The sequence below is a fragment of the Onychostoma macrolepis genome, chromosome 10 (assembly GCF_012432095.1).
Source record: "Onychostoma macrolepis isolate SWU-2019 chromosome 10, ASM1243209v1, whole genome shotgun sequence".
NCBI classification, from domain to species: domain Eukaryota; kingdom Metazoa; phylum Chordata; class Actinopteri; order Cypriniformes; family Cyprinidae; genus Onychostoma; species Onychostoma macrolepis.
The window spans coordinates 9586970-9608054 of record NC_081164.1 but is presented as its reverse complement, the minus strand read 5'-3'; the positions used below and the strand labels follow the sequence as shown (position 1 = coordinate 9608054).

Sequence of the window (21085 nt, the reverse complement as noted above, 5' to 3'; positions counted from 1 at the left end):
TAAATGCAAATCTATATTATAACTCAAATCATATAAATTATACTTAATAGTTAAAAACAGCTCAAATAAGCAGGTTAAATGATGAACTTTATAGAATGCACTGCCCCTTCCAAAACTTTTCATGCTTTACAGTCTTTAACTATTATAATATGTAAGTATTTATAATAATAATAACAATATTTGTAATTATTATTACAGTTATATAGCCATTAAGTCTATTAAATTTGCTATTGTTATAGTTGTTGTTTTTATTGATTTGCTTATTGTTATTCATGATGCCACAAATTTGATCTATGTACTGGAATATTCATTATTTCAGCAATAATATTGCCTGTATTATTTAAAAGATGTAAACAGGGTTTCGACAGTTTTATGATTTGATTTTGTCCTTGTGGCACAGTGGATACATAAATCAAAATGTACAGTAAGTTTTAAATCCTCTGATCTACGTTTTGCCTGAATGACAGAGTAAGAAGGAGAGAAAAAGAGAAATGGAAAGGGAGGAGGGTAGGGATTCATTTTGCAGTGTAAGCTGTGACATGTCTTTGCTGCTTTAATTAACCCAGATTAATGCAGTTTAAATCTTTACAGTAAATGCAAGAACATGATTATTTAATATTTAACCAGAGGTGTTAGTGTAAGGGTTCGACTTAAATCTGAGGTCCCCCTTAACTTTCTGAGTCATTCTGAGTTCTGAGATGCCGTCATGAAATGTACGTTTCTATAGTCTTCTTATGACATACTTCTTTCCCACAATCAACCAGCTGTTGCCATTTATGGACACATTTGGATTGGCTCACAACCAAATCCCCCAAATGTGATTCAAAGGAGCAGTGGCATAGATTAATGTGTCATATAGCTGTTTGTGAATCTGATATTCAGACTTCCACTGAGTGATTTGAAATTTTAAGTAATGTTTGTTGATTACAGATGTGTGTGTGCAGTAACTCATCATGGTGTTCCAAACCTGACTTTTTGCTTCTTTGGAACACAATGTAATTCTTCAAGTATATAAAGAAGGATCACACTGTTCGCTTGCAGTGAAACTGATTGGGGACCAGAGGTTGCAAAACTCCATAAAAGTAATACAAATGTGGTGCATCTGATATATGCACTGTTTTCCAAGACTTCTAAAGATGTACCACTTTTTTTCTTTTTTTTTTCTTCTGAGGAACAGACTACAATGAGTTGATATTCACAGCAAATCTTGCTTTTAAAATCCTGCTTGACTAGTTCTACCATTCACTTTCTATGGTCACCAATCACTTTCATCTTATGGAAGAGAGCAGCTCAGACACTTTGCTATAAATATTTTTTATTTATTTATTTTAGTTTTTAAAGTGATTAATATGTGTCTATGTGGTTTAAAATCTAGTTTGCCATTTTCTCAGTAGCTGAGGAGGTAGAAGTGGGAGGGTCTTGCCAGCTGTTGTTAACCCTTCCTTCTTCTGCAGGCTGAATGAACCCTGTGAGCTGACAATGACGAGCTCTGGGTTTATCAGGCCGCAGAAAAGGGGTCAGTGCACACAATCGGAGGAGATTCCACACAATCCAGCTCAGAGCCTTCAGCCATGCCACCTCATATTCCCATCTTCTCTCATCTCAAAGAGACAGAGAGAGAGGGAAGTGATTAAGGAGCCTTCAGCACAGGGGCACGTGAACAAGCTAGATCCACATAGTGTGTTGGAAAAACCCACAGCCTGTTCACAAATACATTAATGCACCTCCATACACCAACACATCTGTCCTCATACAAATATATTAGCACATTTTGAAATTTGACCATGCTAGCAGCAGTGTATCACATTGTCATGCTGCATATGTCCGATTAAAAGTGATATATTGTGATATATCAGGTGTTGTAGTATTATATTTGACACTTGTGTGTGGTGCGAGACAGCTTACCACCACATTAATCAAATATACTGCACATCACTATAGCATTTAGCATGATTTGGACCATTTTATCTGTTTGTTTTGGACTTGATTTGTTTTATTTGACAACTTTTACATGATGTGCTAAGGTAAACAGTGTGAAACTATGCAGTATTAAAAAACTGCAGCAGCAATAGTCAACCATCATAAACTAATCAGTGCTTACCTCATTAAATATGCCTGAGCTTGTTACAGTTACAGAAACTTTCATTTGCTGTTTCTACACATGTAACTAGGTTAGAGTCAGTAGCCTCAGCAAAATAGCAGTGGTCCATTTACTGAGCTGTGACCAGTGACCTGACTGTTATATGTTAGTAGTGTATAGTGCTAAAGCATCATTAATGAACGCTGCCTTTCATTGCCGCTGTAGTGGTTCTGTCAGTCACACACACATACACACACAATGTGGCATTCTGTGCTGTCATTACTAAGGCTGATATTTCTATGATGTTTCAGAATCCATGGAATACATTCAGTTAAAATGTCACTTTTTTTTAACTGAAGGAAATTATGCTCAGCAGTCAAATTATTTTTTTAATAAAGTCCAAAGGTGGTTGTAGGAATGCTGGGTGATCCATGATAGTATGTTTACATTATCCTATTTATGCTGCTACATTTTTTACATTTACAACTAGGGAAACTCAGGATTTTGTTTGAGTTGAGAAAACTGTGAATTAAAAAGATGATAAAGATAATGGTCATAGTTAAGGTTACATAATTGTGAATGATAACTCTGTAATTTAAGTGTCACTAGCTGTCACTATGGATTATTTTGGTAATCAAGTAATCAGGCGATTTTTTTGTAATCCGATTAGTTATCAGAGTCATCTGTTTTTTTTGTTTTGTTTTTTCAAACAGTTCGCTATTTAGGTTTGTACGTTAGCATGGACTCACTAACGTCAACGTTAGCTAGTTTTAGCCAGAGATACCTCGCTGAAGCACAAGATGACATTTATGTTCTGCTTGAGCAGATGAAAATTGTAACTTAACGAGTGTATGACAACAAGAAAATGAACGTTTTTTTCTTCATTGGGATTGGGGTTGAATGCTTAAGGACATTTTGCCCAGTTTTGGTTGGGTTTAGGAAATATAATAAAATAAATTCTATTGCCCATTCTCTCAGGGTACCTGGAATCAGTGTTAGAAGTACCCCAGGCACATAGATTTTTCATTTTTGCAGCATAAACACCATCAAACCGCTGCAAGCTTTGGATCGTCCAGTGTTTCTCTATGGCGCTGAAACCTAAAGATGTCCGAGTTCTGCTCCCCGTGCAACTGATACTCGACTGCCATTGGCTCATCTGCGTTCGAGGGGAGGGGCTTAGGTCAATTCCAAAACAGTACCAATGGGCATGGAAATTTCTGTGAGTGATTTAGTAACAACGCGCAAATGAAAGAACACAGACACAACATCTCATTTACATATCGACCAACGCAATATACCAAGCGCAGCGCAAATTAGCATAGTCGCAAATAAGGTGCAGGTGCGGGTGATCTACTTACGACACAGGCTCAAAATAGTTGAAGACATGCTTTTTATGGGCGTTAAATAATGATGCAAATACTTTAATACTGTAAATAATTTGACGAGCGCAAATGTTATTAAATTGCGTTGCGTGATTCTTACTCTCCTCCAGTATTTTTTGAGTCTGAAAGGGAAACTCCTACAAATGCATATTCAATAAGGACAGGTGCAAAAATAGGTCAGGTGTACTTCACTGGACGTTTTTAGTAAATCCTGACAGTACTATTTTAATGCCAAAAGACAGTTTGCGCTGGTGCAAGCTGTTAGTAAATCTGGCAGTTAATGTCTAATTTACACTAACACTAGCTGTGAAAAAAAAGTCTAATGCAGTTTTGGCCAGTTACTCAACATGGGTACATTGTAGTCAGGGATTTATTCATTTAATTATTTACAAGTACTCAAATTTAATTGAGTAATAATGATTTAGTTTATGAACATTCAGTGCAGTGTGCACAGTTGCTAATTATCTTGTTGGTCGTTTTTCTTTTAAAAACAATTCCAAGCAGTTTGCGGGCAAAGTCTGTAATCTTCAAACGGCATGTTGAATGTCCTCAGCAGTCTGGAGTCAGGGAAGAGACCTTCCGAGTGAAAATCCTGTGCAAGTCGCAGTCAATTAATAAAGCTCTGAACGCCAGACGCTAAAGATCCTGCTGAAAAGACCATGTTATACTAGCACGACTAGCTGGTTTTGTTGACCAGCACACAGTATATCCTTATCTTTTCCACAAATCCAAAGGTTGAAAATCCCTCTGTTTCTGAGAGGTCGCAGACAGCCTAAATATAGCGTGGCTGGTGTTTCTAGATTGAATCTGTGAGTGTGCATTTTATACTGAAGATATTTCCCTACCATTCGCTGCAATGGAGTATGAGAGCTGCTATTAGCCTTGGCTGGATAATTACAGGTAATAACAGTGTAGAAAGAACAAGTCAGGGGCAACAAGAGATGCTTACAGCATTTGAGAGAGGCAGACAATAGCAGCTTTTAAAGAAAGGTTAGACGGTTGCACGACCTGCTACTGTGTGGGAACCCTGGGGACAGCCTTTTCTCACCCACCTGTCATTACTTTACATTAACTTCATTTATCTCTGCCTTCGCATACAACAATACAGCAGTTCAGCACGCTGCTTGTGTGCAGCATGTAGTACAATGGCAGTGAAAATAGTGAGTGTCCTGAAACTCAGTGGCGACTCTGAACTAAAACCTCGGAAGCTGCCTTGTAAGTACATAGGCAGCTACCTTGGGGTACATCATTAAGTGATTGGAAATGCTTTTCATCAATAACAGTGATACATAGCATGTCATTAGCATGTTGCTAAGCTAATCATTTGATACTCTTTCATGGACATTAAAATTAGTACATGATGTTCATAGTGAGTTCATAGTGGTTAATGTTTTTGTGGTGTGTGTGTGTATTCTTAGCACAACTTTCATTCTGTTATTCTGATCTCTTGTGACTTCTTCCCTCAGATGAACCATCTCACATATGTCAGCTATTAAACTGCCAGCTGACAGTCCGCATGGCAGTCTGCAGCTCAGAAACCCAGATTCATAGCCTTGGATAACTTATGACCCAAGAATGCCCCACACCTTTGATCTATCTCTCAGAGAACCTTCATCAAACATCCACTTTGTGCAGCATTTGAAGACTTTTTAGAAATATAAAGGCCGTTCTAAAGGACGTGTCTGATTGAAAGGCAGCAAACAATGTATCGAAGAGGACAGTCCCAGAATGCATTGGACCAATATTTGTGGGGGAAAATGCATTGTTGAGCATTAAAGGCTTCTTTCAAAAGAACTTTTGAAGGATAACGTATATCAAAAAATGTTGAAGAATAACAATTGTCTGTGGCTATTATCAGTTATGATGCTACCTTAAAAGGCTGTGAAGTGTCTCACTAGGCTTTGGAACAGAGTAAAGACGTTCTCTCTTGAGTTTTAGATAGAAGATTCTAAAAGTCTTTTACGTTGGAACATTCCAACTGTTTCTCTGAGGATTAGGATAATGAGAAATACTGTAACTCAGTGTATTAGAAAGCACATCCACCTCAGTGCATAATGCTAGTCAGTAAGGTATAGGATAATTACTCTGTGCTGTGCATTGAGTCATATCATCAGAGAGAATTAAAGCCCTTATGTTCTCTGCAGGTGGGCTCATGCAGCAATAAGCTCCTCAAATATGATTATGTTCACACATTTTTTTTTTTTTTGTAACACTCAATAGAGGATTTTAAATCCAGAGTGTGATGGTGTGTCCACTGACATGGAGATATTTGAACTTTTTTGATTGCAGAAATGGTAATAATGGCTCCCAACTGCCTCCATATTAGTAATATTCATTATATTTGTGCATTTGGTAGATGCTATTATTCAAAGTGAGTGTTGCGTTCAAGATTTTATCAGACATTTTATCAGTTACATGCCTTTGCTGGATATTGACAACTGGCACCATCTACTTATTTAATTTTTTGTTGTTGTCGTTTGTTTGTTGTTTTTCTGCTTGGATTTACAATTTGTGAGATAGCAATTGTCTTTTTTTTTTTGCCCCCTGGAGGAGATTTTGTTATTTTTTCCAAGATCTTGAAGATTTTATCATGATTTTATCCATTTTTACAAATCAAAAATAGTACATTTGAGTCTGAAAAGTGTCTCATTTGCCATCTGAAAACAGGTTTACAGAGTGTGTGTGTGTGTGTGTGTGTGTGTGTGTATGTGTGTGTGTATGTGTATATGGCACGTCAGGTTGTACTTTTGTTGGTCAAGGCTTCTTCCCTTGTGTTTGTGTTGGTTAATTTGTGCGAGGCTGGTGAATATCCTACACCACTTTTCAAAAGTTTTTTTTTATTTTTATTTTTTTATTTGGCAAGGTTGCATTAAATTGATCAAAAGCGAAAGTTAATGCATTTATAATGTAACAAAATATTTCTATTTCAATTTTCTTTTCAACTTTCTGTTCATCAAAGAAAAAATTATCACGTTTTCCACAAAAATGTTGATAAAAACTTTTTTTTAGCACAAAGTCTCTTGAGCATGAATATATTACAATTCAACCTTGCCATCATATTCAAAAATATTTCACAGTGTTACTGATTTTACTCTACTTTTGATCAAGTAAATGCAGCTTTGGTGAGCATAAGAAAAACTCTACCAAACCCCAACTTTTGAACTGTAGTGTATGTACAGTTATTTAAATGATACAGCTTAACTGACTGTGATTGGTTGTTCACAGTTGGGCTCCTGTGTGTGTGTTTACAGAACAGGCCTCCGGCAGTACAGGGCTCCCAGCACCAAAGCCACTCTCCAGCATGTATGAACCCAGCCCTGATGAGCTCCCCCTGGGTGAGACGGAAAAACAGGGGCCGTGCCATAACAAATTCTCTCTGTTTGTCCAGAACGGATGAGCTGCACTGTGTTGCATCGTCATTTTACACATTTTCACTGTTGTTTTCAGAAACATCAAATGCTTAGATGAAACAGATGACCATCCTGCTTTGATCGCATGCAGAGCAAACTATTTAGAACTTCTCTCTCTCTTGACTGGAGCATGTCAGCAGCAGTGCTTTGCTTTAATTGCGTGTGCATGCGGTTGCTCACAGATAATATGAAACTTCACCATGCATCATGATTTCAGTCATTCTCAATTCTCCAAATAATGAATCGGCTTGTTCATCTCACAGGGCACAGAACTCATTGGCTGAAAGTCATTTTCGTTGTTGCATTTTGCTCTGCAGTGGATTGTGGGTTTTCTTTCTGCCCTTTCTCATTTAGTTTTCTCTGCTTTCCTTTCTATCCCCATCTCTTCTTCTTTCTTTTCACATATATAGTATCGGTATCAGGATGATGATTCCCCTCCTCCAGAACACAGCTTCCCGCGGCTCACCAATGAAGTTCGAGCGCCGGAGCTGGTGCACATATCAGAGAAGAACCTCTCAGAAATTGAGAATGTGCATGGCTACGTTTCCCACTCTCATATTTCACCACTTAAGGTAAGTCACCCTTTCTCGGACCATCCAGTAAGTAACACGACGGCCCTCTTCACATTGCTGTCTTTCACCTCCTCTTTTTTCTTCATTTGTATGTCTGTGTGTTGGTCTGGTTGCCTCTTTGAGTGTCCGGTTTTCATTTTCATTCATGTTTTCATTACTCATTTATATACTCGTTTTAAAAAATCTAAAGAATTTTTGTATTTATTGGAAAGAGTTTGACCTGTAAGGCACGCATTTGTAGGTTATGCTCTAGTGCGGTGACAAGCTGTGCTGTTGTGATATGACTTCTCAACACTAGATGGTGCTCAATTGTTAGTTTAAAAGCAGGAGTGTTGTGGCTGCATTATAGACCTCCTTGACTGTGGCAATAGGTAGATTATTTTGTGCTGTGCTTGTCAGACACAGTAATCATCAGAAATAATTATTTAACAAATATTTAGGTAATGAATCTCTGTTTCAGACATTCAACCTTTTAAATCCTAGTACAATTATAAATTTATTTATTTTATTTTAATATTTATTTATTAAATTTGAAAGAGGAATTTGGGGTCAGTAAGATTTATAAGACACAGTATAAGATTTATAAGATAAAGTAAAAACAGTAATATTGTGAAATATTATTGAAATTCAAAATAACCATTTTCTGTTTTAGTATATTTTAAAATGCAGTTTAATCCTGTGCTGGCAAAGCCTTGGAATCCTTCAGAAATCATTCTAATATTATGATTTTCAATAAACATTTCTTTTTTTTTTTTCTTTTTATTATCAGTGTTGAGAACAGTTGTGCATCTTAATTTTGCGAAAGCCTTGCTACATTTTTTTTTCAGGATTCTTTGATGAATCATTTATTTGAAATCGATTCATTTTTTTATATAACAATATAGAAGCCTTTAATCGATTGAAATAAAAGGTTACTGACCCCAAACATGTTTAACAATAGTATATATTTATGGTAAAATCAAATTAATACATTTATTTATTTATTAATAAATTTAATTTTGTTAAATTAAATTCAAATTAAATAACTAAATGAATTTAAATAAAATACTGTGATGAGAAATGAATATCAATTCAATAAAAACTTGACAGATTTTCAAATAGTTTGAACAAAATAAATAAATAAATATGCCTCTTTGTGCATTTTTTAAGTGCACTGCATTCATGAAAAATGCCAGATGCAAAGCATATTTCTTTATTTCAGAATTGAAAGCTTTTGTTGCTGTTTTTCTGTGATCAGATATGGCCCCGCTGGAGTCACGCTCTCTGCCAGAGAGACATTAACAGCCTGTGCCTCATCTGATTGTCTGCTGAAGATTCAAAAGCTCTGTGCTTTTATTTGATCTGAGGGACTGTATGATTTTATTCCAGAGTGTATAGACCTGTCTGAAGCATTAGGCTCATCAGAATTCTGCACTGTCATCTCTTGTGCAGACAGTGTTTTAAGACCTCAATCTTTCTATTTTGCCAACAGCCACTTCTTCCCCAGTCACATAACAACCTCTATCCTACAGACGTGATTTCTCAGAGCAAACTCTCGTCGACACTCAGGCGCAGGATGTTACTTGTCAGTAGGACTAAAAAAAAAACCTGCACTGACCTTCTCCTCTCACTTCCTGTTTCCCAAAGCAAGGTGAGGGATACAGGTGAAAACACTGTCACGCACAAGACATGCTCTTACGTTCTATGTGCGCTATTTTTAAGTGGCTGGTTTATATACACAGATATCTTTAGTCACTATGTGGCATCTCGCTGGTTTTTTTTAGCATTTTTTAGCATTTTAGCATTTAGCGCCATGAGTGTAGAATTTAGTTTTGGGTTAAATGAGTTCAACTTTTCATCTTGAGATCCCTGCATTCTGTTCCATTCCTCTCCGTCTAGCTGTTTATGAAAGCAAGAGCGCGCTCTGTGTGAACAGCCTCAGATTGCTTTTACCGTTCGTGTGCAGCAAGGGTCGGAAGGTCGTCTTAGTGGGTCAGAGCCAAAATAACCTTGAAATCAAAGCCTCATCCTGCCATCTTTTGTTTTCCTTCCCCTCCTTTCTTCCTCTCATGGTTCATGCACTATGTCTGCGTTTTCATCTTCTCTCATCCTGTCTCCTCAGCCTCTTTCTTCCCTCCCTGAGTGCAGCCGATGTGCTGGTGATGCTCTTTTGTATTTTCTCGCCTGCAGCCTGCGCTGGTTACCCGGTTTGATCTAACATACCCGGGGGTGACCGCAGCAAACTACCTGGCAAGTTTGTGATATTTATTTTGAATGTGACTATTTTTTCCCTGTTGTTGTTGTGGTGGTGGTTTTTGTTGTTGTGGTTCATCCGTACTCAGGAACATTAGGTCTGTGCCAATGTTCCGACACTGTGTGACATCCGCATGAAATTCTTCAGAGGGTCTAAATAACAGACCACTGGGTCTTCAACCAGAACCTCCCTTTGAAGAAACCCATTTGTGCAGTGAAATCACATTTATTTTCTCCAAATATGGTTGACGCAAGTGAAATCAATTTATGTGAAGTTCGTCTTTTTTTTTTTTACCTGTGATGTTTGTTTTGGGGTTAATATGTCATTTAGTGTGATTGCTGCTGATATTTGATGACTTTTATTGCATATGAGGTACATCGACCATTGAGAGAAATCTATGTTGGTTTCTGTTAGTGTGTGGATGTGTGTGAATGAGCATCTTTGAAAGATCTACCAGTTCTTGCATTAGCAGTCAGTGATCGTACACCATCCGTATGGCAGGTACAGTTTGTGTCACACTTCTGATCTCACTCTGCCTTATCAGGCCTTCCAGAAACTCTTAAATGCACACACAGAAAAGTAAACATACACACAAATTTACACGCACATCAACCATCCTCATGGCCTCTTCAGTCTGTCAGGTGTTCTAATGCTACGGCCTCAGTAGACCGTCACCATGACAGCCTGTCCTCTTCAAGTCTCCGCACTCACGCCAGGGACACTCGGCTGAAAATTAGCTAATAGCTTCAACGTGTAGATCGTGTAGAACGAGTTAATCCTGAGATAAACAAAAATGCAAGCATCATCTGCTGTTGAGGAACTAAAGTATGCAAACTGTGTTTCTGTATGAGGTATATGTTGTGGTCACACTAGTCTATAGATATGCACAATTATAATATTATTTTTTTAAATAATTTTAATTGTTTTAATATTACTTTAAATGTTTTCTTTGATATTAAATGATTTCTTTAATATCATGTTATTATTAAATGCTTTTAAATATTTTTAATTTTAAAATGTAAATAACACTGTATATTTAAATATATTATAGTTTATTTGATTTTTATTATTTGATATCATATTTAAAATAACAACATTAAATATAATTTTATAATATGTCATGATACTATTAATATGAAATGTTATTTGAAAAAATAATAAAACTATCTTTTAATTTATCACATTCTTTTCAATATATTTTAAATTTCTAGTAATTTAAATATTTATTAATGTTATATTTACAATAGTATTATTGAATAATGTTGAATATTATAACTTAAAATTATTTTTGAAAAAATTCACAGGTCAGAGTTCACCAAACTTGAACTTTGGTACACAGTGACAGATGAAACTTGTGCATATGCATGTATTTTATGCATTCATTTGCTTACATTTGCTTAATTACTAGAATATATATATATATATTACATTTGCTTAATTACTAGAATATATATATATATATTACATTTGTAATTACTAGAATATATATATATATATATATATATATATTCTAGTAATTAAGCAAATGTAAGCAAATGAATGCATAAAATACAAAACAAACATGTGTGTATATATATATATATATATATATATATATATATATATATATATATATATATATATATATATATATATATATATATATATATATATATACACACCGGTGTGTCTCACTCGTCCTTAAAAGTGAAGCTGCTGGCTCTTTGATCGCCCCCTGGTGGCTGGCTGCAGTACAGGTCATAAACCCCGCCCTCTCCATGTAAACGAATGGGACTTCAGTAAAAATAAAAAAATAAATTACACTTCCAATACAATTTTCCGAAATATGGTTTTAGTAATTTAAGGTAGTTGTTATCACGCTGATATATGTTCAATTGTTTGTTTTTGTGATATGTTTGATTTTAGCTAGTAATTTGATGCTATAAAAACGGGGCGTGTCGTTATGGTTGATTGGGTCTGCGGGAGTTTGGGCGGGAGTTTGATTCCGCGGCTCCACCTCACGACTCTACTGCGCAGACTCGGACTCCAAACGAATCTCTACTGCGCAGACTCGGGCTCCAAATGACGTCATTTACTCAAGATGGCAGCGGCCATACTGAGATGTATTCGCTTCACTTTTCTATAATGGAAGGAAGCGGAGATGCGTCGTCCATCTTTTTTACAGTCTATGATACACACACACAGTTTTTGAGTTTTCAAAAAAAGAATAAAAAATAAAAACGCTAAGCTTTAAACTGATTGGCTGGATTTATTAGTCGCAAGTAGATGAGATATGTTGACCAGATGATTAATTCCTGTCTAAGTGAGCAGTTTTTGGCCAGAATAATTTGAGGACAAGACTTTGTATAGATGGTCAACGGTCTGTCTACATGAGACTATTAGAAGATTTGTCTTGGTGCACTCTATATAACAGCCAAACTTGTTGATTAAATCACTATCGACTTTCTCTGCATGCATATTCTAGCCTTGTCGTCCCCTCATGTCTCGGAAAGAGCGAGTGTGAGACTATTATGCCGAGAGGTGAGCTAGAAATGTAGCACCATTATTCTCAGTGAATCACTGCAGGGCTAAACATTGTGAATCAGCTTGTACACCCGTCGCCTGTTTTCAGCCCAGGTCCTCCTACTGAAAAGCTGCTTTAACACAAGCACTAATTGAACGGCTGCATAAGAAGGTCTTGTCAGAAGCCTGACAGTCGGATGGCATGATATCGATCCTCGAGTCGCATTATTGAATAACATAACAACCAAAAAGGACACGCACCTTCTAGCTGAGATATTAGCCATCCACCAGTCGAGCAAACATCTGTGGTTTTAATGAGCGGAGCTCAGCAGGGGTGAAGCATGATATTTATTAGCAGAATCAGTGTGATTGGAGAGCTCTTTTCTTCCTGAGAGAGCGCATCTCGGAAAAGTAGTGAGAGACAGCAAAGGCTCAGGGTTAATGGTGATTGTTTGGTTATCTCTCCTCCCTGGTGAAATGATTACTTCAGAGTCAGGGCTCTGTATGTGCCCAGGTCGGAGTAAAGGACCAAGCTTGATTGTCTGGGAGATGAGCCTTGGGTGGAATTAGAGATCAGGCAATTACTTTGAAAAGAAAGAAAAGAGGAGGGGCGGAGGTGGAAGGCGAGGGGAAGAACTAAACAAAAAAAAGGAAAGGAGAGTTGTGGAGAGACCTAAATACATTAATTAATCACAATTTTGTTACCATTAAATCCGTATCAAAATAATTTAGCACAGCTGCCAACAGGAAGAAATATGTTAAAGGATTTTTAGCAGTGTTTCCTTGTCACAATTTCTACTGCCCGTACTTTTAAAAAAAATGTAAAGGTTTTTTCACTAAACATTCTCACGTAAAGTGTGACTTAGTGTGGTCACATTAGCGAAAAAAAAGGCCCATTGTCTACTGTTAATAGTGTAGCGATGTACGGAGCAAAGCTTAATTAGAAGCAGTGTTGTTTTAGTATTATTTATATACTATTATAGTATTTATTAATATGTTGAACTAGATTTTATTTTTACATGTTCATATTCATTTTATATTTTTATTTAGCTTTATTTTTTATTTTAGTTTGTAGTCATTTTAGTGCTTCAGCATAAACATTTATTTGAGTTAGTTCATTTCAGGCAGTTTTTCATCTAATATTTATATTTTATTTCAGCATTGTTTCAATTAATGAAAATGAATTTTTAGTTTTAGTTAACAATAACAACACTCAATAACAGGATGCACAAACGTTTGTTTGGTCAATGCAACAAATTTTCTTGCAATTATTGCACTGTGTGTGGAAATCTTTTGCCCTGATACAAAATTCCAGATCATGTGGATTCCTATTAAAATGAAAAAAATTGCTGAACGATGGTAAATATGACCACACTTTTGGCTGGTAAACCACCCAGAGCTGTCTAGCAAAGACATTGCAACACATTAAAGCACACTCACCTTAGTAACTACCTCTCATAACAATTGTCTCTGTTAATTTTCAGTATGAGGCTTGCTATTTTGTCATGGTTGTGTCTTTAACAAGGACAGCATATCAAACACAGACAGGCATTATTTTCTCAGTGCATGTAACGTGAAGTCAAGGAGTTTGAATTTGTTCTATTAGCATACTAATTGTTTTCAGGTCTTCTCATTTTTTGTCACATCACTTCAACTAAAGCGCTTATGTCTGCCCTGAAGCATGAGCTTAATGAAATTGGCTCCAGGGTATTGTTTTTTTTTTTTAAGGGGGACGAACTCATTAGTCTGTTCATAGACTGTGTTTTGAAGGGGTTTTAGGAGTCAGGACTTGTGATGTTTCTAAAAGCATACCGTATTCACCTTTACACACAAGATTTAGAAGAGTGTTTGGAGAGTTACAGAGGCCAGCTATGTGTTGTTGTTTTTTTTGTTTTTTTTATGCGGTGTGGAGAGTAAACAGTCCTTGTTTTGCCAGTGAGGGATTTCTTTTCATGAACAGACACTTAGAGGCCCATTAAGTTGCTCTTTACTTTTTGCTTACTGTCAACAGCTACTTAGGTGAATATATAATTTCTGCACCACTATCATCAAATGGAATCGCAGATTGTTTCTAAATAATCTACATTGTACTGTAAAAATATCCTGTTAAATGTATGCTTAAAAAATGCCAGTTGTAAGAAATTCACTGTAAATTCACTGTTTCAGATTTTACAGGATGGCATATTGGTGCCTGTACGTATGTATGTATGTGTGTATATATATATATATGTGTGTGTGTGTGTGTGTGTTATATATATATATATATACACACATATATATAATTATTATTTTTTTACTTATGCCAATCTTAATGTAGTGACAAGTATCATAATAATGCAAGTGGTACAGCAAAAGACCACATGATGAATCAGATTTCATAGTAAGTGGTCACACACACACACACACACACACACAAAACACCATCATGGTATCATACGTGATTCTAAAAAAGTGCAATAAACATTAAGTAAATAGCAGGAAATGCTACACAAAACACTCCAATATACATTACTGATAACAAAAATGCAAAAAGTTATTTATGCAAAATATAATGATATGTGGTGTGTCATGCTGGGACTTCTGGGAATGTTCTTTTACTATTTTTTTTGTTGTTGTTTTTTTTCCACTGTAAATTATACAATAATTTATTAATATACTTGCAAAACCCAAAGTAAAATGACATTATTTTTCACTCGTATGTAATTATAACAGGTTTCACTGTAGCATTTTTACTTTTTTTGTTTCTGTAAAAGCTCCAAAATGATTACAATTCCAAACTTTTTCTAGGAATTTTTACAGTGCATTTTGGACAAATATTGTGACATGTCAAACTCCTTGATAAGCTGATCAACAAATGGCTTGCTTATAACTGTTTCTCCATATTAAACATGGAGAGGAGAAAGTATTTTAACACTGACAAAATTTTAACACTGAAAAAACTTTAAGTGTCATTGTCCTTGAAACACAGTTTGAGATTTAAGAGAGTTTGCACCAGGTCTGAAGCAGTTAGAATCCTTGACATGTACTACACCTGCAATGACGATCGTAGTGCTTGCCTGGCTGTCAAGCATAGATTTTTACATTTTAGAGAACATTAGAGATTTTGGGCACTTGTAGATAAAAACCACTCAATAATTTACCCACAAAAAGAATATTCTATGAATCATATCAAGAAGAAACTGATTCATAGTGAGAATAGTGGCAAACATTTTTAAAGGTTTCATTTTACAGATTAACAGATGCTGAAATATAAATTATCTAAACACAATTAGCATCTGTTGAACTGGTAAATTACATGAGAGAGTAGAAAGACGCTTCTAGAGCTTTAGAAAACAGCCAGGAGAGAGTCACATGTGCTTCCCATCTGTTTCTCTTTCTCGTGGTTTACTTGCTTCATTGTATAACCTTAATTATAGAACCTGTTGCTGGTATCAAATGCCTGTTTTATGTGGGGTTTTTTTTAGTAAAATATATCAGCAAAGACAATATTAGAGCATTTCAGCAGCCATCTTTTAAAATTATTTGCATTATTGAGGATTGCAGTATCGTATTTTTTGATGTCTGTCAATAAAGCTACATATTTAACCAGTAAAAAGGTGCATTGTCAAAGCAAAGGCATCTTGTTGTTCCTTAGCTCTCTTTCTTTCTCTCTCTTTTCTCTCTCTCTCCTCACACAGATGCTGAGGAAGGTCATTTTTAACCAAAGCAAACACAGTGATATGAATACTAAACTGTCTCCTTAATTGCAGATTACAGAGACTGGGGATTATATAACATATCTAGGCATCCTGCTCAGTCCTCACAGACAATTTGAAATGCATCCTTCAAGCCAAAAACAGTTTGGAAAATAATATGAGTTTTTAATGGTGATAAAATATCTGCTTGAGCCAAATCACTGATGCATATTTTGAACTTGACTGTCTCTGTTACACTATATGTGACTATATTGATTGGCATTTGTCTCAGTTATTATAGAAAATCCCAGCATTGATGTTTTATAGTTAGGACACATGTTATTGTGTCCTTCCTTCTTAAAATCTGTCTTCTTAAAGCCCATGAATGCAGTCAGATCCTGGCAGTTGCCTGGTAACAGATGTGCCCGACTGCAATGTTTTTAATAATCAGACCCACGCTTGAGTCCGACCTTGTTATTGTGTGTGTGTGTGTGTGTGCGCGCGCGCGTGTGTGCATTTGTGTGTGTGTGTGTGACCTTCACCCTGTATCTCTAATGAGTGTAAGTAGCTCTAACAGGGTTATGCTGCACTGCAAGTGCTAAACGACAGAGAGAATGTGAAGTGGGCTTTACTGACAGGGTTTCAGAGACCTCCAGGACCTGACGCCCAGCACATGTTTATGCTGTTTCTGCTCATCTCATTATATGGCTGCACTCTGTGTCGTCCTTTTTAAAATAAAAATGAAAACTCGAGAGATTGGAGCTTGCTTTTTCAGAGTATGGGCCGCTTGTCTATATTTGTTGATCACATGCAGGGGTGTACCATAATGACTTTTAGAAATAACTACATTTGTTCGGATATTTTAAAGAGGTTTGTTTTTCCTGACCTCACTGAGAATGAAATAAAGTACCTATCCATATAACGCACAGACTTTACAATCAAGCATCTGGTTGCTTTGACAGTGGGCTAAATAAATGTGCAAACAGTAAAATGCAATCCCACTGTTGCTAAGGCTTCCTACTAATGTCCACCTTTTAAGCAAATCATTTTTATAATATAAAAAATAAAGTAATTTTTGAATTTATGAATAATAACACATAATTTATGAATATTCATGACTCAAACTGTGCCTGTCACAGTTTGTGCACTGAGCCGCTGACAGAAAGTGAACCTCCTTTTAAGAGAAGAAAAGTTGTCTTGGGCAAAATTATGCAATTCTATTTACATAAATGTTTCTTTTGCTCACCATGGATACATTAAAAATACATTAAAAACAGTAATATTGTGAAACATTATTGCAATCTAAAATAAATGTGAATAGTTGAGCACAAAATCAGAATACTGGAATGATTCGTGAATGATCATGTGACACTAAAGACCAGAGTAATGGAAATTCAGCTTTGCCATCGCAGGAATAAATTACATTTTATATTAAAATAGACATTTATTTTAAATTGAATTTTTTTTTTTTTTTTTTTTTTAATTTCTGACTGGTTATATGTGTGTATCACATGTCTAGTATAATTAACCAGATGTGACACAGTGCAGACAGACATGCAGCTTGATTCCTTACGAACTGATGTAGGTTCATGAAAATTTAGGATTTAAAATGAAAGGTTATAACATACATTTGGCATTCTATATTTTAACCAATCTATGAATGTAATCATACAGGCAGCAATTTTCAGGTCTTTTTTTTTTTCATGTCCTGATCACATTACATTGTTCTGGTGAAAAAAGTGGACTGTAGGTCCTAATCTCTTCCTGTCCTCAACCTTCTGTATTTATCTGACTCGAGAGCTCTTATCTACCTCATTCCCTGCTGCTGTGCACCGCTCTGCTGTTACACTTTCTGATTTGTGTCGGAATGTCTAAAGTACCGGCCGCCTTTAATCTCCCAGAGTGCACCTGGAAACTCGAGTTTAGCTCCATCAGTGCACACCTCACAGCTTTGTTAAAGAGAGAAATATATCCCCTGAAAAGAGTACAATGCACTTAAAACTATTTCCTAGCCACAGTAGCCACATTTACCAGTGAGTCATTGGTAGTTTAAATAGAGCACATGAGTCTTCCTTGTGGTTCAGGTGATTGCTGGTGCAGTGGTGATATAACTCAGTTTTAGTGCACTTTAAAGCAGCTCAGTCACTGGCAGAGAGAGAGAAAGAGCACTATCGGGTCCCATTGAGACATATAATTTGTGGAAAGTACAAGATAGCATTGCAGCACCATGGAGAGCTCCATGTGCGCATACATGTTAGCATCCTAAAGCGGCTTCTCAGTGCTTCCTTTCCAACCTGACAGGACACAATAACACACTGCAATTAACACCCCAAATTACCCACCACAGGCTGAAAACCAAGAGAGAGAGTCAGTCGGAAGGAGAAGACAGCGAAAACTGGAAGGGAGGGCAGTGGAGGTTGCATTTCAGCCAGAATCCATTACACAATAAGGCCTCCAGAGAAATTGATTTGCTATTAGAGGGTAAATGCATATGGCAGGCAGTGGGAGATTTCCTGGAAGGGGCAGATTCCGAGCCCTCATCCCGTGCTCTTTTACAAAACCTTGATGGAACTGCCATCCGCAAAATTGTGTCTAATTTGATGTTGATATTTCAGCATGCACAGAATAAAAGTGTACCTTCTGCTCTTCCATTTCAGATGGATCAAAGGCAATTTAAAGAGAAACATCTCATTTAAGACTCTTAGCCTCATGCTTTCCACCTGTTAACATTTGTGGAGGGAACGTTTCTGGAATGTTTGCCAGTGAGATGGCAAGCGACAAGCAAACCCTGGTGCTATGTTGTGCGGAGGTCATATGTTTGATTTTGACCTCTTCTGTCACCAACTTTTCAAAGTGTACACATAGACATTTTGTATATAAAGGTTTTTGTAAGATTTTAAGGCATGCTTGCCAGATTCATTTATTTATTTGATCAAAAATACTGTAAATATAGTAACATTGTGAAATATTCCTGCTATGTATAAGTAACTGTTTTCTATTTTAATATATTTTAACCTCTAATTTCTTCCTGTGATGACAAAGCTGAATTTTCAGCATCCATTATTACAGTCTCAAGATCACAGAGTGATCCTTCAGAAATCATCAGTTTTTTTTTTTCTATTCCTATTTCTATCCATTGCTTTTTCCTTTTAGATTAAGTCCTTGCAGTTGCCTCCTCCTGCTACAGTATATGGTCACGGTGTTAGATGCAAATTGAGAACGTGCTATAGGCAGGACAGTAGGGGGTAAAAGGGACCTGCTGGAGCCTGAGCTACAGATCACTTTGATGTGGTCCCCTGTTAGAGCCTCTGCCCTTTACGTGGGCCGGGATTCTGCCCTCCCCACTGTATGTTCTTCATGCATACCAACACATCCCACCTATGACTGCATGCCATCATCATTCCAGTGTTCATTAACACACATGTGCTGACTGGTGACATTATCTAGTGTGGAATGTGATTTTTACGTGTCAGGAATTGATTTTGGAAAAGTGGGTGTGGTCTCTCTGTGACACTAAGTAATGTCAGGTGAAAAGAAAAAATATTTTGATGCAAAACATCATACAAAATACACTTATTGTGAACCAAATTGTTCACAATAAGATCAGAAATGTGTATTAAGAAAATAGCGTATATTTTAGCCTGACTTTTTTGTGTTTTTTCAGATGGAGATTTCAGGTGGAGGTCATGGGTACATGGCCATGGTTCACCCTTGACATGACATAACTGTGCATGTGGGGGACACAGCAATGTCCATACAGAGTCAAGGTCATGATGTGGCTCAGTAATTTAACTGGTATCAATGGGATCGTATGGTTGTGTGATTCTGACTGCTGAGAGACTAATGCTGATCTGAATGTGTGTGTGTGTGTTCTACTAACACTGTTGTACAATACACACACATTTTAATCTTATCGTTACAACCTGTCGAGTTCACGCAGCCTGATCCATCTGCCAGCAGCAATAACCGTAGGATTACTTATGTTAGAGACCTCTAATCTCTAATCTTTCTTTTTCTTTCTTTCTTTCTTTCTTTCTTTCTTTCTTTCTTTCTTTCTCTATCTTTTCTTCATTCTTACATGTGTTTACTCTTCCTGTCTATTTTTCTCTTTAGTTTGTTTGCTGTTCTTTTTTTTCTTTATGTTGTTCATGTCTTCCTTTTCCTTTTTTCTCTTTCATTGTTCTTTCATTTCTTCCATTTACTTTTGTTTGTTATTTCCTTTTTTCCTTCAGTTCCTTCTTTCTTTCATTCGTTCTTTCTTTTCTTACTGAGGCTCTGTCATTTGAAGGTGTACTGCCACTTTTTCTGCTGCCATCTCAGTGGCTATCACCTTCAGATGATATGTGATTGATTTGAGCATTTCTGCCATGAGTGACATATCTGAGCAAGAAATGATTTTACCATTTCAGATAGGGAAAAACTGTTTTCTGGATACATGCTTTGAATCCTAATGTGTGTGTGTGTGTAGAGTTGGATAGTGATTGTGTTTGTTGAGGGTATGATAAGTGCTTAGAATGTATTTTCTGGATGAAGTAGAATTGATGGGCAAAGGATTCTGGAATATGTATGCATATGTGCTTACTATGCTGATCAGAACGGTCCTTTCAGCAGTCGTCTGCATTCACGCTTGTTCCTCGTACAACCCTAAACTCCAGGGCTTCAGATGATCTCAAAGCCGCCCTCCCAATTTTACTTACTCCATAAAGCCTTCTTTAATGAACAGCATCTGACTGAACGACCCCTCAGTCTGCTGCTTTTGATGGTCTCCGTGTTCGTGATGGAGTGTAGGGCCCTCTGACTCGCTGAGAGAATCAACAATGCTGTACCGCTGGTTTCTTATGCACATCCCCTTTGGGGTAGACCTATTATTTAGAGAATGCAGTGCCCCCCGGCCCATTCATTTCCTAGACACAAGCGGGCAGTACGAGGACATTTCCCTGCGTACACAGAGCTCCCCGGCGTGCAAAAATCAATAGCTGCGCTGCAATGCATGTAGTCTGAAAAGCGCACAACTGTAGCCCATCTATTACAGATGCGCCGCAGGATAATCAAAGCCAGACCTGATAATGAAGGAGCTCTGCTAAGGCAAGCATATTTCAGCACCGGCTGAAATGAAAATTAAGTTTCCAGTGGACTGTAATTTGTGTATCAGACTTGTCATTTGATAAATAAGTGTGATTTGCCTAGAGCAAATCCAGATTTAATTGTACTATACAACTTCCATGTTGCACA

The 21085-nt window shown here is 36.8% G+C and overlaps 1 protein-coding gene across 30 annotated transcripts in view; it reads left to right on the top strand.

The window, feature by feature from the left end:
- dlg2 (discs, large homolog 2 (Drosophila)) overlaps positions 1-21085 on the top strand; it is a 223840-nt gene that overhangs the window by 88544 nt on the left and 114211 nt on the right. For 19 of the 30 annotated variants that reach the window (XR_009273086.1, XR_009273085.1, XM_058788915.1 and 16 more), the window contains 3 exons: positions 6714-6797; positions 7283-7444; positions 9614-9673. The exons of 3 other annotated variants lie outside the window; for them this stretch is intronic. Coding sequence is in view for 25 of the 27 variants with exons in the window: in XM_058788915.1 (XP_058644898.1) it covers positions 6714-6797; positions 7283-7444; positions 9614-9673 (306 nt within the window). In the remaining 2 variants the exon portion in view is untranslated. The remainder of the gene's footprint in view (positions 1-6713; positions 6798-7282; positions 7445-9613; positions 9674-21085) is intronic. 8 more of the 30 variants (XM_058788916.1, XM_058788946.1, XM_058788935.1 and 5 more) reach the window with 2 other exon arrangements.